Source organism: Boleophthalmus pectinirostris, unplaced genomic scaffold (genome assembly GCF_026225935.1).
Source record: "Boleophthalmus pectinirostris isolate CB_2022bp ecotype Guang Dong unplaced genomic scaffold, ASM2622593v1 HiC_scaffold_13, whole genome shotgun sequence".
Classification (NCBI taxonomy): Eukaryota; Metazoa; Chordata; class Actinopteri; order Gobiiformes; family Gobiidae; genus Boleophthalmus; species Boleophthalmus pectinirostris.
In genome coordinates, this window is record NW_026571036.1 from 2,456,148 (window position 1) to 2,472,082 (window position 15,935).

General features: G+C 39.4%; 1 protein-coding gene across 1 annotated transcript in view; it reads left to right on the plus strand.

Moving 5' to 3' along the window:
* LOC110164259 (unconventional myosin-VI-like) overlaps positions 1-15,935 on the plus strand; it is a 73,035-nt gene that overhangs the window by 14,354 nt on the left and 42,746 nt on the right. Inside the window, exons 2-15 of the mRNA XM_055149748.1 lie at positions 259-423; positions 857-914; positions 1,124-1,284; positions 1,667-1,852; positions 1,954-2,037; positions 3,677-4,017; positions 4,749-4,862; positions 4,997-5,087; positions 5,197-5,270; positions 5,356-5,506; positions 8,982-9,098; positions 10,114-10,193; positions 10,410-10,465; positions 13,964-14,061. Coding sequence (XP_055005723.1) covers positions 259-423; positions 857-914; positions 1,124-1,284; positions 1,667-1,852; positions 1,954-2,037; positions 3,677-4,017; positions 4,749-4,862; positions 4,997-5,087; positions 5,197-5,270; positions 5,356-5,506; positions 8,982-9,098; positions 10,114-10,193; positions 10,410-10,465; positions 13,964-14,061 — 1,776 coding nt within the window. The remainder of the gene's footprint in view (positions 1-258; positions 424-856; positions 915-1,123; positions 1,285-1,666; positions 1,853-1,953; positions 2,038-3,676; positions 4,018-4,748; positions 4,863-4,996; positions 5,088-5,196; positions 5,271-5,355; positions 5,507-8,981; positions 9,099-10,113; positions 10,194-10,409; positions 10,466-13,963; positions 14,062-15,935) is intronic.

The following is a 15,935-nucleotide window of genomic DNA, read 5'->3' on the forward strand; positions in this document are numbered from 1 at the left end:
CAATATCTGTGAAAGTGCTTAGTTATAGAAATATAATTATGATTTTAGAATTGTTGTGATGTGTGTATTGTTTTGTATATTCAACAATATTATATTGTTATAATAATTATGAAATTATTATTTTAATATAACCTTTAATTTGTTTTTGGTTTATGGGATCTATAATGTTGTCATTCTCAAATCATATATCAAAACCATTATTATTTACTATACATGTGATTGGCAGTTCTGAGTTGTTGTTTTTATGTGTTATTGCAGGTTTTGATTACCACTCCAGTTACTATTGTCCAGAAGCCAGTTCTAACAAAGGCTGGTTCTGATGCAGCCAAGTCCACTGATGCTGATGATGCTCCTACCACCACTGTGTTTGTGGGGAACATTTCAGACAAAGTTTCAGACCTCTTGGTTAGACAGCTGCTAGCGGTGAGTTTAGTTTATCAGTAAATAATCACCACTAAGTGTGGAGTAAATTAATAATGTTCTGTCAAGCACCTTTGAATGTCCAGAAAAGCTCTATATAAAATTGATGCATTATTAATGTGAAGGTTATTGCTTGTACAAACCATTCTGTGTCATCTGCATGTTGGCGGAGAATATAACTTTCCAGGGATGATAAGCAACTATTAATTAATTCTTCATTCGTTCTTCTTATCCAATTCAATAATTTCACTTGTGAATCAATAAAGTTCAAGTATAAAGTTTATGAACTATAAGGTAGCCTTATGTTTAATGGGCATTTGTTGAGGGTGTATCTTGCCAGATATTATAGTTGGTTTGAGCTGTTAATAGTTTTAATGGTTTAGGCTGCTTGAAACGTGTTGAGATAACTGTCAAATACCTTGATCTATTAATGCAGAAATGTGGTGTTGTTTTAAACTGGAAACGTGTGCAAGGAGCTTCTGGCAAACTACAAGGTAAGTTTAAATTTTCTTAAAAAGTTTAGTTTCTTGGGGACTGAAGGTGGAAATTAACAATTTTGCTGGCACAAACATGTAAATTCCTTGTGTAGCTCAATGTTTTTATGTACATTGTCCCTGATAAATAAACAAATAAACTCTTGTTTGGACATTTATTCAACCAAATGTGTTTTATACTGAAACCATATGTGTGTATTATGCCACAGGTTTTGGGTTCTGTGAGTACAAAGAACCAGAATCTACCCTCCGTGCGCTTAGACTTCTGCATGAGTTACTTCTTGGAGACAAAAAGCTTTTGGTGAAAGTGGATGCCAAGACAAAGGCCCAGCTGGATGAGTGGAAAGCCAAGAAGAAAGGCGTCAATGGAGTATGTATACAAGTTGAAAAGTAATAAAAAACTTACTATAGAACAGGCATAACATTAGAGAAGATGGTGTGATTAGAACAAAAGCCAGCAGAGTTTACTTTATTCTGCCCTAAACACCTTTGTCTCTAAATGTTAACTCTATTCATTTCAATAACAATTTTGAGAAAAGTTTTGCTTTCTGTATATGACATTAAGTGAGTTCATTTGTGTAAAATATTCAATGTTCAATGCTCTGGAGGGCCTGAAAACAGCATTGTAGTTTGTATTAAACTCATTTGCTGTCAAGAGTGGCAGCCCCATGCAAAATACTACAGCCCAATTGATGATGACGCACATGGCAAATTGAATATTGCATTGTCCAAAATGTACTTTAAACTTGCAGGAGGCAGCTGGTGAATCCAAAGATGCGGAAGAAGAGGTTTTGGATGATGACACGTTGCGCCGTGATCAGGAAGTGAAAGTGGCAATTAGCGCTTTGCTACGAGAATATGCAACTGACCACAGTGCTACCTCACAGGACGATGATAGTCAATCTCGCATCAAGAAACTGAGAGAGAAGAAAGATGAGGTAACATTTAAGTTGCATTTGGATAAAAGAAATGTCAATAGTTGAGAAAAAGTGATGCTAAAATGTGTACTGAATGTGACTGGCTTCTGTTACTTGCACAGGTGGATATCAGTGGTATTGAGATAGAAGATGACAAACGAGACCTGATTTCCCGAGAGATCAGTAAATTCAGAGATACACACAAGGTATGTCACGTTTATGCATTTTATTACAGTTTATAAGCCAGCAGACTCCTGTCCTAACTGCAAATAAATGGTGAAGGGTTGTTTGTTGCAATGCAGAAATAAAGTTTAGATGTAATTCCTATTCCAAGTCAGTGCCTCTTAGGCAAACCAGTCATTTATTTAAAAAAGTATATACCTTATGACACAGTGTTAAAGATAATCTGATCAGCAAATTGTAGAATTTGGGGTCCAGCGAAATCAAGCAGGTTTACTGATACATTGTAGAATGTTGTACCTAAAATTGTAACATACAAATATTGCAAAGATTCATGTTTGTTTAAGAAAGTATATCAGTATTGAAGTCTCATTGTTTGACAAAGTATTGTTTGTGTTTTCTGGCACATAACAGTCACAGCATTGGGAACGTATTACATAAATGTCTTAGTTGGGCCACTGGCTACATCAAATCTGGATTTGTTTTAATCTATTTGGCTGACAGCACTGACGCCAAATTCTTTCATCGCTACATGAGTCCATTTCATTTAAACCTAATACAAAATAAACCAAGAAATCCAAATGCACGTTTTCCTCTTATATACTGCTGTCAGTGTTGTAGAATATGCTGATAAGAAAACCAAGTAGTTAAAATAATTGTATATTAGACAACAAGTACACAATGCAGCTACTATATAGGACAAAGTTATGTTTGCAGTTCTAGTTTTATACATTTGCTTGAACTCACATTGATTTAAAAAAAAAAAAAAGAGAGAGAACAGAACCATGTGACCGATGTATTTGCCTGGAGCCTGACTTTTATTGGAATTGTTACATCAGGTCCATAATCTGTGATCATTGCAAATCACAGAGGGCAGGTTGACCTGTTACATACATGAACAACATTAATTCGATATATGTGCATGTTATAAGCTTAAAGCACTCAATAGAATATAGTGGAAAAAGGAAATGGGCAAGTCACTGACAATTTGATGGGTGAATGCCTTTTACAGTAATATTCAAATTAAGTAGGTATAGAAAATGAAATATAGGGATTATTTTTATTATAAAATAACTTGGTACCCAATAAAATAGCATTCTACACAAAGTATTTTTCCTTTTCTTGTGGTTTAATATTGTGGTCAATATTCAATATATACTAGTTTAATACTGTACAATTCTTTAATGGCTACCTGTATAATATGCCTATAATCAGCATAGACTGTACAAAGAAGTGGACTAAGGGAGTGTGATGTCACCTACAGCGTTCAGCTCCAGTCAAATGAAGCCCATGATGCTTTCAGTTATAGGGGTGAATTTGGAACCAAGTTCCATATCAAGAATTTATTTATGGACATAATAGCGAAATAAAAACACCAGAATCATGTAGAGCAGGTTAATATGAACATTTTAAAACATTTACAGAGAGAGGGATGACAATTTTTAGGTGCTAAGTCAATTGGAAACAGTTGCTGGAGCCCGAAGTGCCCACATGATCACTTCCTATTTGGAAGGCAATGGCTAGTAGGTTAGCTATTTACATTTATTTATACAGTCTATGATAGTATGTCATTCTCCACGCAACACTGAATTTCAAATATTTATTTTTTACGTGTTGTATATTATGTAGTCTGTGGTGCATGACTGTATTTTTAATTTCTTGCAGAAACTGGAAGAGGAGAAAGGAAAAAGAGAAAAGGAACGACAGGATCTTGAAAAGGAAAGAAAAGAGAGAGACAAGAAGCGCGAACACGAGGGCGAGCGCCGCGACAGAGATCGAGACAGAGAGCGAGATCGAGACAGAGATCGGGAGAGAGATCGGGAACGGGACCGGGATCGGGAAAGAGAACGGGAGAGAGAGAGGGAGAGAGACAGAGAGAGAGACAGAGAGAGAGAGCGTGAACGAGAGACCAGAGAACGAGACCGCACCAGAGAGAGGACGAGAGAGAGGGAGCGAGAAAAGGACAGAGACAGGAGTCGAGAAGTCAGCGAAGACCGCAAGTCCAGGTCAGTCATGTTTTGTCGGGATAGTATTATATCAATTAGGTGGCATTTCAAACTGCTTTATAGGTGCACTGTGTAACTTGTCTGGTGGAGGGTTTGTCACCTGCTTGTCTCTATGGAGGTGAGCCTAAAATGCCCCAGTCTGGCCATAAACTTAAGAATTTCCATGGAGACTTTCAAGCCAAATTACTGGTTAAATTTGTGGAGAGGTGACTCCACTCACAGTAAAAATATAAGTTTTTTAAGATACTTTTGAGCAATAAAAATTACCTGTAGTTCCATAAGGGTAGAGGCATAAATGCAAGGTAGAGGAGTTTTCTACCATACTGTGGAATTTAAACCAGAGCATTGACATCTCCATGGAGATAGACAGGTTGTGGACCCTCTCCAGAAAAGTAACACAGTGCACCTTTACTAGTGTTACTACACTTGACAGCACAAAAAACTCAATATTTTACCTACAGTACAAACATATTATAATGGTATATTATGAAATTCTCTAATACTTGAGTATGTGTATGTTAAGTAAGTTTTATTTATTAAAGTTGTAACATTATTTATAACATAATTGCTGATAAATACATTCATTACAAAGACTGTAGCTGGAATGTTTGGATCTGAGGACAGCAACTGCGCACAACCATTTACCCAGCATTCATTAGTTTAGGCATTTAGGATGAACCTCTTTATTGTTTTTAAATGTAAAAGAATATATATTTTTTCTCACTATTTAGGGAAAGAACAAGAAAAGATGAAAAAATAGACCCTAATGAAGATATTGAAGATGTCTATGAAAGAAGAAGACTAGAGCGGCGACTTCGAGACAAGGAGGCTGCCTACCAGGAGGTGTGTAGATATTTTTGTGTTTTAGTGTTCAGAAAATAAGAGGAAGAGGAGAAAATGGACACAACAATGAAGTACAATAAGAAAAAGAAAGAAATCTAATTCATTCATTTGCTTGTTATTTTTCTGCATTTCATAGCGTCTTAAAAAACTGGGAAATTCGCGAGAAAAAGAAAGAACGCGATTATGAAAAAGAAATGGAGCGTGAGAAGGAAAGACGCCGTGAAAGGGTAAAGATTAAATCTTTAAAATGATAAAATTTGAAGATTAACACATTGTATTGTAAACTACTACATCTTCTTTATTATAGATTTTAACAACATATTTTAATATTTTCAGGTGAAGGAGGCAAAGAGACTAAAAGAATTCCTAGAAGATTACGAGGACGGCAGAGACGACCCAAAGTACTTCAGGTGGATATTTTCACTTCTTTAAACTTTCAAAGATATATTTCCTGTATTTTATCTCTCATTAGTTTTTTGTCTTTTCCAACGACAGGGGCAGCGCGCTCCAGAAGAGACTTCGAGACCGAGAGAAGGAGGTAGAGATGGATGAGCGAGACAGAAAGAAAGAGAAGGAAGAAATGGAGGAGATCAGACAGAGGCTTTTGGCTGAAGGGCACCCAGACCCTGAGGCAGAACTGAGGAGGGTAAGTCCCATCTGCATCTTATACATTTTTAGTTTTTTAATGTTATTTTATATGTGTTTTTTTTGTATATAAATGTTTCCTGTATGCTTTGCTAAAATAGGTTTCCCTTATATCTTTTTGCAGTTTTGCTAGCAAATACTGTGTCTTTACTATTATGTAAATAAATAGTTAATGTATATTATTACATCAAGATTTAGGTCACCATGCAAATTTTAAAACCGCTGTATTGGCATGTTCTATACATAGTAAGAGTTCAGGAATGGGATATTTATTTCTAGAAGGCATTATCTTACCTAAATCATTACAGCCTTTGTCATTTGTTAATTATTATGACTTTCTACTGTTACGTAGGCATGAAATATTAAATTTAAAACTCGGTATTAGAAACAACGTCTAGAAGAGAAGAGAACATGATGGATAAGTAGCTTTTTTCTGCACAATTTGGTATAACGGCAATTATCTTGGTTAGCAATTATCACAATTTTACAAAATGTACCACTAACAATAGTACAATACTATTTTTATCGCAATGGTCCCACTACTACTGCTGCTACTCCTACTAATACTAGTACTGCTACTGCTACTACTTCTACTACTACTACTATTACTACTACTACTACTACTACTACTACTACTACTACTACTACTACTACTACTACTACTACTACTACTACTACTACTACTACTACTACTACTACTACTACTACTGCTACTACTACTACTACTGCACTACTACTACTACTACTACGACTACTGCTACTACTACTACTGCTACTACTACTACTACTACTATAAACCCAAACCATAATGTGAGAGGAAAGAGTGAATATTTCATTGGTTCTACACATGCAGGTGCTGTAAAGTCATGGAAAATTCACTTCAGGTCATGAAAAAGTCATGGAAAAGTTTTGAAGTGTTGCCAGTGAACAAGAGTCTAAAGGAAGAGTTTTTATTCTCTTCGTGGGATCAGAGTCAGTGTTGAGAATCGAGTTTATTCCTCCTCAGACTGTGACGCTCTCATTTATAAAACTTTACTTTTTAAATAAATCTACAAACTTCTGCTCCACAAATGTTCCTCGTTCTCGGTCTTTGTCTGGGATCAGCTCCACAAACTCGTCACATTAATCTTCTGGTTTAAAGTTTAGGGTTTTTTTTTGTTCAGCTGAGTCGCTCTCGTGTCTTTGTGGGATGAAAAATGACTCCACTTTATGAAGCAACTGTAAAAAAAAAAAAAAAAAAAAAATCATTTCACTTTAGTTTTTACTGTACAGACTGAACTTTGTGACTTTAGGCCGAGGAATGAGAAAGATCTGAAACATAAACACAATGGAACACATCTGCACCTGACACTCTCACCTGTCGCACCTGTCTCACCTGTCTCACCTGTCTCACCTGTCTCACCTGTCTCACCTGACACTCTCATCTGTCTCACCTGTCTCACCTGACACACTCACCTGTCTCACCTGTCTCACCTGTCTCACCTCACCTGTCTCACCTGTCTCACCTGACACTCTCACCTGTCTCATCTGTCTCACCTGACACTCACCTGTCTCACCTGTCTCACCTGTCTCACCTGTCTCACCTGTCTCACCTGTCTCACCTGTCTCACCTGACACTCTCACCTGTCTCACCTGTCTCACCTGTCTCACCTGTCTCACCTGACTCTCACCTGTCTCACCTGACACTCTCACCTGTCTCACCTGTCTCACCTGTCTCACCTGACACTCTCACCTGTCTCACCTGTCTCACCTGTCTCACCTGTCACTGTCTCATCTGTCTCACCTGACACTCTCACCTGTCTCACCTCACCTGTCTCACCTGTCTCACCTGACACTCTCATCTGTCTCACCTGACACTCTCACCTGTCTCACCTGTCTCACCTGTCTCACCTGACACTCTCACCTGTCTCACCTGTTTCACCTGTCTCACCTGACACTCTCACCTGTCTCACCTGTTTCACCTGTCTCACCTGACACTCTCACCTGTCTCACCTGTCTCACCTGTCTCACCTGACACTGTCTCACCTGTCTCACCTGTTCACCTGTCTCACCTGACACTCTCACCTGTCTCAGTTCAGGTTAAAGAGGAAGTTCCATGTTCCTTTTATTGTTTGAAAAATGCTGTATTCTGTTTTTCTCTGAGTCTCCTCCCCTCTCTTTGCTCTCCACGCTAAGTCACTCCCCCTTCAGAGCGCTCCCACAGCACAATCAGCGTTTGTCCCACTCATCTATTTTTTTTTCTATTACTATTACTACTACTGCAAATACTACTGCTACTATACATCACACTGTATTAGTTTGATGTACAAATACTATAGTAATACTACTACTACTACTACGATTACGACTACAATTGCTACTACTGCAAATAATACTATGACTACTACTACAACTATACTACTTCTACTACTACTTCTACTACTAATACTACTACTAGTACTAGTACTAGTACTACTACCACTATACTACTTCTACTACTACTTCTACTACTACTTCTACTACTACTACTACTACTACTACTACTACTATACTACTACACTATTTCTACTACTCTACTAATACTACTACGGCTATAACTATGACTACAACTACTACTACTACAACTGCTACTGTACATCAGACTGTATGAGTTTGATGTACAAATAGTACTACTACTACTACTACTTCTACTGCAAATACTACTCCTCCTCCTCCTACTACTCTACTACTACTACTACTACTACTACTACTACTACTACTACTACTACTACTCTACTACTAATCTACTCTACTATAATAATAATAATAGTAAAAAAAACATAAAAAACACAAATTAAAAACTAAAAGTGTATAAACAACTCAAATGATCAAACCATATTTACAAATTTAAAGATAAATAATAATAATGATTATTTTTATTATTTTTATATTCCTGTTATCTGTGAGCAAATATTCCATTTTCTATTATGCTCCAATTTTAATTAGTTATTCTCCATGACAGTTAGTTTTTCTAGATTGTACTGATTGTGAATTATGTTTTTAAAATATTCTAAACATAAATTTGATATTGTGGAAGCCTTAAAAATAAAAATGTGTCCTAACAAAATAATTGTTTTCAGACTTTTCAGAACCTCTTCTCAAAAATGCACAACGTGATGTTTTTGGGGGAAATTGTAAAAAAAAAATTCCCATTGACTGTTTCTGTCTATTTATGGAGAATTGTCTTGTGGGCGGAGCCTCGCATTGACTCGTACTGTAGCTAACTGTAAGGAGGGTTTGTATAGGGCCTGGGAGAGATCACTAGATTACTCAAACATGCATGGATGAGTCTAAAACAAGGTTAGAACATGAGAGAAAAATCCAGAAAGTCAGTTTTGCAGAACAGCTCGTCTGTAAACTCTTTAAACTCTTCAGATTCTCCACGTTTGTCTTTTAATCGTCTTTTATTCTGATAATATTTGTTAATAATATTTGTGTGTTTTTAATGTTTTTTTCAGACGTACGTGGCGAACATCCTGATCGCCGTGAACCCGTACTACGACATCCCCAAACTCTACTCCCCCGAAACCATCAAACAGTATCAGGGACGCTCTCTGGGGACGCTGCCTCCTCATGTATACGCTATAGGTACTGCAAATACTACAAGTACTACTACAACAACTACTCAAATACTACTACTACTACTACTACTCAAATACTACTACTACTACTACTACTACTCTAATACTACTACTACTACTGCTACTGTACATCAGACAGTTTAGTCCTGGTTTAGACTCCGACTCTGGAGCAGATGGATTTTAATGAGGCTGTGGTTTCAACTGTGGCCTCCAGAGGGCGACGTGAGACTGTCAAAGAACCTGCAGAGTCTGTGTGTTAGACCTGGTTTAGACCTGGTTTAGACCTGGTTTAGATCTGGTTTAGACCTGGTTTAGACCTGGTTTAGGCCTCCCTGGTTTAGACCTGGTTTAGTCCTGGTTTAGACCTGGTTTAGACCTCTGGTTTTAGTCCTGGTTTAGTCCTGGTTTAGACCTGGTTTAGACCTGGTTTTAGACCTGGTTTAGACCTGGCCTGGTTTAGTCCTGGTTTAGACCTGGTTTAGTCCTGGTTTAGACCTGGTTTAGACCTCCTGGTTTAGACCTGGTTTAGAGATCTGGTTTAGCTGGTTTAGACCTGGTTTAGACCTGGTTTAGTCCTGGTTTAGACCTGGTTTAGATGGTTTAGAGACCTGGTTTAGATCCTGGTTTAGACCTGGTTTAGACCTCCTGGTTTAGACCTGGTTTAGACCTGGTTTAGTAGACGGTTTAGACCTGGTTTAGACCTCCTGGTTTAGACCTGGTTTAGACCTGGTTTAGACCTGGTTTAGACCTGGTTTAGTCCTGGTTTAGACCTGGTTTAGAGGTTTAGTCCTGGTTTAGACCTGGTTTAGTCCTGGTTTAGACCTGGTTTAGACCTGGTTTAGTCCTGGTTTAGACCTGGTTTAGACCTGGTTTAGTCCTGGTTTAGAGGTCTGGTTTAGACCTGGTTTAGACCTGGTTTAGACCTGGTTTAGAAGCCTGGTTTACCTGGTTTAGAGGTTTAGTCATGGTTTAGAGGTTTCTGGTTTAAGATGGTTTAGTCCTGGTTTAGTCCTGGTTTAGACCTCCCTGGTTTATCGTTTCTGGAGAATCTGGAGCCGGAAAAACCGAAAACACAAAGTTTGTGCTCAGGTCAGAACCACGAGAACCACTAGAACCACTAGAACCACTAGAACCACGAGAACCACTAGAACCACTAGAACCACTAGAACCACTAGAACCACTAGAACCACGAGAACCACTAGAACCATGAGAACGTCTCTGTGAAACCGAGAAGGACGAACATTTTATATAAATACTTTCTAAAACAGAACAGAAAAATAAAAGTCTCCTCCGCTTTTGTTTCAGATATTTGACCACGTCGTACGGGACCGGACAGGACATCGATGAGAGGATCGTGGAAGGTACCAAATCCTCTTTTTACCTGTGCTCACCTGTGCTCACCTGTACTCACCTGTACTCACTGTACTCACCTGTACACCTCTGTGTTCACTGTGCTCACCTGTACTCACTGTACTCACCCTGTACTCACCTGTGCTCACCTGTGCTCACCTGTACTCACCTGTGCTCACCTGTACTCACCTGTACTCACCTGTACTCACCTGTACTCACCTGTGCTCACCTGTACTCACCTGTACTCACCTGTACTCACCTGTACTCACCTGTACTCACCTGTGCTCACCTGTGCTCACCTGTGCTCACCTGTACTCACCTGTACTCACCTGTACTCACCTGTACTCACCTGTACTCACCTGTACTCACCTGTGCTCACCTGTACTCACCTGTACTCACCTGTGCTCACCTGTGCTCACCTGTGCTCACCTGTGCTCTCACCTGTACTCACCTGTACTCACCTGTACTCACCTGTGCTCACCTGTACTCACCTGTACTCTCCTGTGCTCACCTGTGCTCACCTGTACTCACCTGTACTCTCCTGTACTCACCTGTACTCACCTGTACTCACCTGTACTCACCTGTACTCACCTGTACTCACCTGTACTCACCTGTGCTCACCTGTACTCACCTGTACTCACCTGTACTCACCTGTGCTCACCTGTACCTGTACTCACCTGTACTCACCTGTACTCACCTGTACTCACCTGTACTCACCTGTACTCACCTGTACTCACCTGTACTCACCTGTACTCACCTGTACTCACCTGTGCTCACCTGTACTCACCTGTAGCGTTTTAAAATCATGTGTTTTCCTCTGCGATGGAGCTCACGGTCTCCATCTCTCCCATCTCATTTTTCTCTTTGTGGTTTCTGAGGAGTTTAAGACTCGTCATTTAATTCAGTAAATATTTCTGAAACTGAAACTGCAGCGAGACGCTCGACGTCAACAACATAAAGATGTTTGTGTAATTCCTCTGTCGTCCTGGTCGGAGAAACTAAATTCTGTAACTGGACAAAAGATGGAACAGTTTTCTGTGAACTGAACCAGCAGCTTTGTCCTGGACCGAACTGAATTTCTCTTTTGCGAACATCATAAAGACTCACGTCACGAATAAAAGTTGAGGAGATGAGACGTGTGCAGCTCAACGTCAGCGCTTCAGCTTCAGAGTTTTCGTGTTTAGAATCTTAAACTCTGAAGAAATAAAAGAAAACAGTGATTTGTTTTTGCTGGAGGTTGTAGCTCCACCTGGAGGTCAACAAGCAGAACTCTGTGGACAGGATGTGCTCCGAGCTTGATAATGTTTTTATTTAGACCTTTTAAAGACAGAAAACCCACTGAACCTGCAGAAAAAATAAAAGTTAAACTGCGTGTTAAAAGGCCGCGAGCTCCTGACTCACGCACAGGAACCTTCAAGATCTTCTGAAGTTTTTACATTTTTTTGTTGTTGGTCTGAATCATGTTTTGGTGTCACGGACTTGGCCTCTGTCGTGTTTTATATAACAACTTAATAACTGAAGTATTTTCTAATTTTGACTTGGTGGGATAAAACATGTTGCAAATTTAAATTAAGAAGCAAATTGTGAAGAAAAGCGGAAAAATATGGTGAAAATTACAGAACTGATGACTTCACGCTGAGAGAATCAAAACTTCAGCACAATTTCCACACAAGAAACAATTTTTTCTGATACTTTAAATCTGATTTCAACAAAAATAAATGTGTTTTTTTGTATATATTTTTTTTGTGATATAACATTATCTGTGGCGTTAGAGGAGTTTTGTTCTGTTCTGCATCACGGTTGCCTGGTAACAGTGATGTAATTCCCCAGTGCGACGTCAATCAATCAATCAATCAAACTTTATTTGTGTGGCACTTTTCATACATTTGAAAGTTGAAGTTTTCGTTTGAAGAGCTTCACGAGCAAAAGAAAAATGACAAGGATTAAAAAAACAAAACAACAGAACCCCCCAGCCCCGGGGTTTAAACCACGTGTACAGACGTTTAAACAGAAATATAAAATGTAAAACTTCTAAAGGTTTGAGGAAAAAAAAAAAAAAAAAGATAAAATTAGATGGAGACTAAGTAAAATAATAATAATAATTTAATTTAAAACAAATGTAACAAGAACAACTAGAACAACATTTAAAACACGTAAAAGTTTCAATTAAAAAGATACATTTTGAGTAGAGCTGGTATCATTAAGACATTATCGATATGATACAAACCTAGATACATAGGTCACGATACGATATGTTTTTCGATACAGTGCACTTTCAGTTCAATACGATTCAATATGATATATTTCAAATCGATTGGATATGGTTCAGTGAAAAATAAAAGCTAAAAATCTTGGCTGTGATACTAAAAGTCGACAAAGTTTGTGCAGTTGTTAAAATGAACAACACAAATTTTACTTAAAACTGTAAAAATGTCGAAACAACTGCAGCTCTTACACAAAATAATTTTGTAAAATATACCTAAAAATACTCTTGCCGATATATCGATACAGCAGCCCGCGATATCGATACTGTATCATCACATCAATATATATTAATATTGAAATATCGATATATTTTTGCTAGTTTTGGGTTTGCATTTAAAAATCTGAACACTCGCAGCAGACCTCAGGTCCTCAGGTCGACTGTTCACAGACGCAGGCCGTAAAATCTGAACGTCGCCTCAGTGTGAGTTTTAGTTTAAACTCTTGGGACAGTTTAAAGTCGAGACCTGAGGAGCTGAGAGTCCGAGAGGCTCATGTGATAAAAACAGATCAGATAAATAAACAGGACTAAGGCTGCGTTCAGATGCACCTGAAGTGACCCAAATCTGATTTTTTGTCTCTATGTTCCTGTATCTGATCTTTTATTGACAGTCTGAACGGCACAGATCTGATTTTTTCAAACGTGACCCAGGACACTTGGATCTGTGCTCCTGAATCCGATACATATCTGATCTTTTGACTTGCGACGTCAGTCTGAACGGCCAAAGTGCATCCATCCACCTACACGTCATTAACAAGCGACAAACGTCACTATTCTGCACTGAAGCAGGCGGAAACCGGAACTGTAAAATCTCCAGGTGCTCGATGCTCGCGACCGTGTTTGGACAACTTCCATAAACACAGAGACGCTCGCTGCAGGTGACGCATGGGGTTGACGTCGTCGTGTCTCCAGTGTCACATGTGGGACACTTTCGGGCCGTTTACCGTTCACACTGGAGTCACAGACAAGTCGCATTTAACTGGAAATGTGAACGACCTCGAAAAAACATCGGATTTCACAAAAAAATTGGAATTGAGCGTTAAGCCCTGCAGTCTGAATGTAGCCTTAGATCTGTTAATAGCAAGAAGTTGCTTTATAAATCAATAAAACAACTTTAAAATCTATACTAAAATCATAAAATGATGTGTGTGTGTCTGTGTGTGTCTGTGTGTGTGTGTCTGTGTGTCTCTGTGTGTGTGTCTGTGTGTGTCTCTGTGTGTGTGTGTGTGTCTGTGTCTGTGCTCAGCGAACCCCCTGCTGGAGGCTTTTGGAAACGCCAAGACTGTTCGGAACAACAACAGCAGCCGCTTCGGGAAGTTTGTGGAAATCCACTTTAACGAGAAGGTGAGATTTAATTATACTGTTTATACACCTGTCTGCTCCTGTCTGCTCCTGTCTGCTCCTGTCTGCTCCTGTCTCTGCTCCTGTCTCTGCTCCTGTCTGCTCCTGTCTGCTCCTGTCTGCTCCTGTCTGCTCCTGTCTGCTCCTGTCTCTCCTGTCTGCTGTCTGCTCCTGTCTGCTCCTGTCTGCTCCTGTCTCTGCTCCTGTCTGCTCCTGTCCCTGCTCCTGTCTGCTCCTGTCTGCTCCTGTCTCTGTCTGTCTGCTCCTGTCTGCTCCTGTCTGCTCCTGTCTGCTCCTGTCTACTCCTGTCTGCTCCTGTCTCTGCTCCTGTCTGCTCCTGTCTCTGCTCCTGTCTGCTCCTGTCTGCTCCTGTCTCTGCTCCTGTCTGCTCCTGTCTGCTCCTGTCTGCTCCTGTCTGCTCCTGTCTGCTCTAGAGTGTAGATTGGGTAGATTTAATGTGTTGTGGCTTTTGTGTTTGCGTTGTGGTGTTTGCATTAAAGTCCTGCGGTCATTTCCGTTGTGGCTTTTTTTTTTGGTGTGTTGTGGCTAGGGATGGGCATGATTAATCGATTAATCGATAATTGATCATTAAGAATTTCATCGATTCCGTTCATTTTAATGGACAAACTGAATGTATGTGTGTGTGTCGTGACCAAACAGGTGTGTACATGTGTCTCTGCATCAGAAGGAGCGAGACACAAACAGTGGGTCAGTCTGTAACGAACCGAAGCACAAATGTGGATTTAACCAGGATTTGTAGAAGAAATTCCACACTTTCCGTTGCGTTGGGACAAGTGTGAGTCCATGTGCACAGTGGATAAAGCAGCACATATGTTTCTGTGTCCAGTGGGAAAAAGTTTTTCCAGGTGAGAGTCGCTCAATGTGGATGACGAGGCCCCGCCCCCCTCCCCCCGTACGCTGTCCTGGTTTTGACAAACACAAATCTGGTCACACTGACCTGTATTCACCTGAGTCATGTCTTTTAATCCAACACAAGTTGAACCACATCAGCGACACAAGAGCTGGAGTTTTATCTTCACTTAGTTTATGTAAATTAGTGATGTGGTTTTAAGTTTTGTTTCTGTGAGATTTGAACAAAACTGAATTAAACACATTATAATGTCAAACAGCTGATGTGGATCTAGAGTCGTTATGTTTATATGTCGTAAAGTTGAATTTATTGATGCAGATTAGTGCAGATAGTAATAATAATGATGATCATTTTAATATAAAAACGTTAATGATTAATCGATAATCGATCGTTAATTCTTCCGACGATCGATTAAGACAATTTCATCGAATGCCCGTCCCTAGTTGTGGCTTTTGTGTTTGTTGCGGCGTTGGCGTTTGTCGTGACCCTCTCGGCTTCTGTAGTTTAGGGCCCCTGGGCTGAAAAACGTTGAAGACTCCTGCTTTAAAAGTCTGGAGTTTGAAGTGTTGGTGGATTAAAGATGGAACCAGGACTAAAAAGTAAAGTTAGTCTGGGTGAGTCGTTCAGAGTTTGTTGTAAAATCTTTGTTAGTTTGAAGTCCAGCTGTTCTTCTGCAGTTCGGTCGATTCCGGTGAAATAAAGTTTAATGTTCCGTGTTCTAGAAGGTTCTACAGGGACGCTAAGGCTAAAGTTAGCTCCAGACTGTTCTCCGCTGCGAGCCGTAAAAGGAAACGAGTGAGTTTAATTAGACTCGTTTAGTGAAATCTCTGACCTCAGACTCGGAGCCTCTGGTTTCCTCATTAAAACCGCTTCACTCTGAGTTTTATTGGATTTTAACTCTTTAAATTTCACTCCGGCTCACAGAGGACGTCAGACTGAAACCTGCCGCTTTTCCAGAACTTTTATTTAGTTTATTTTCATTGTAATTAAAATAAAAAACTTCATG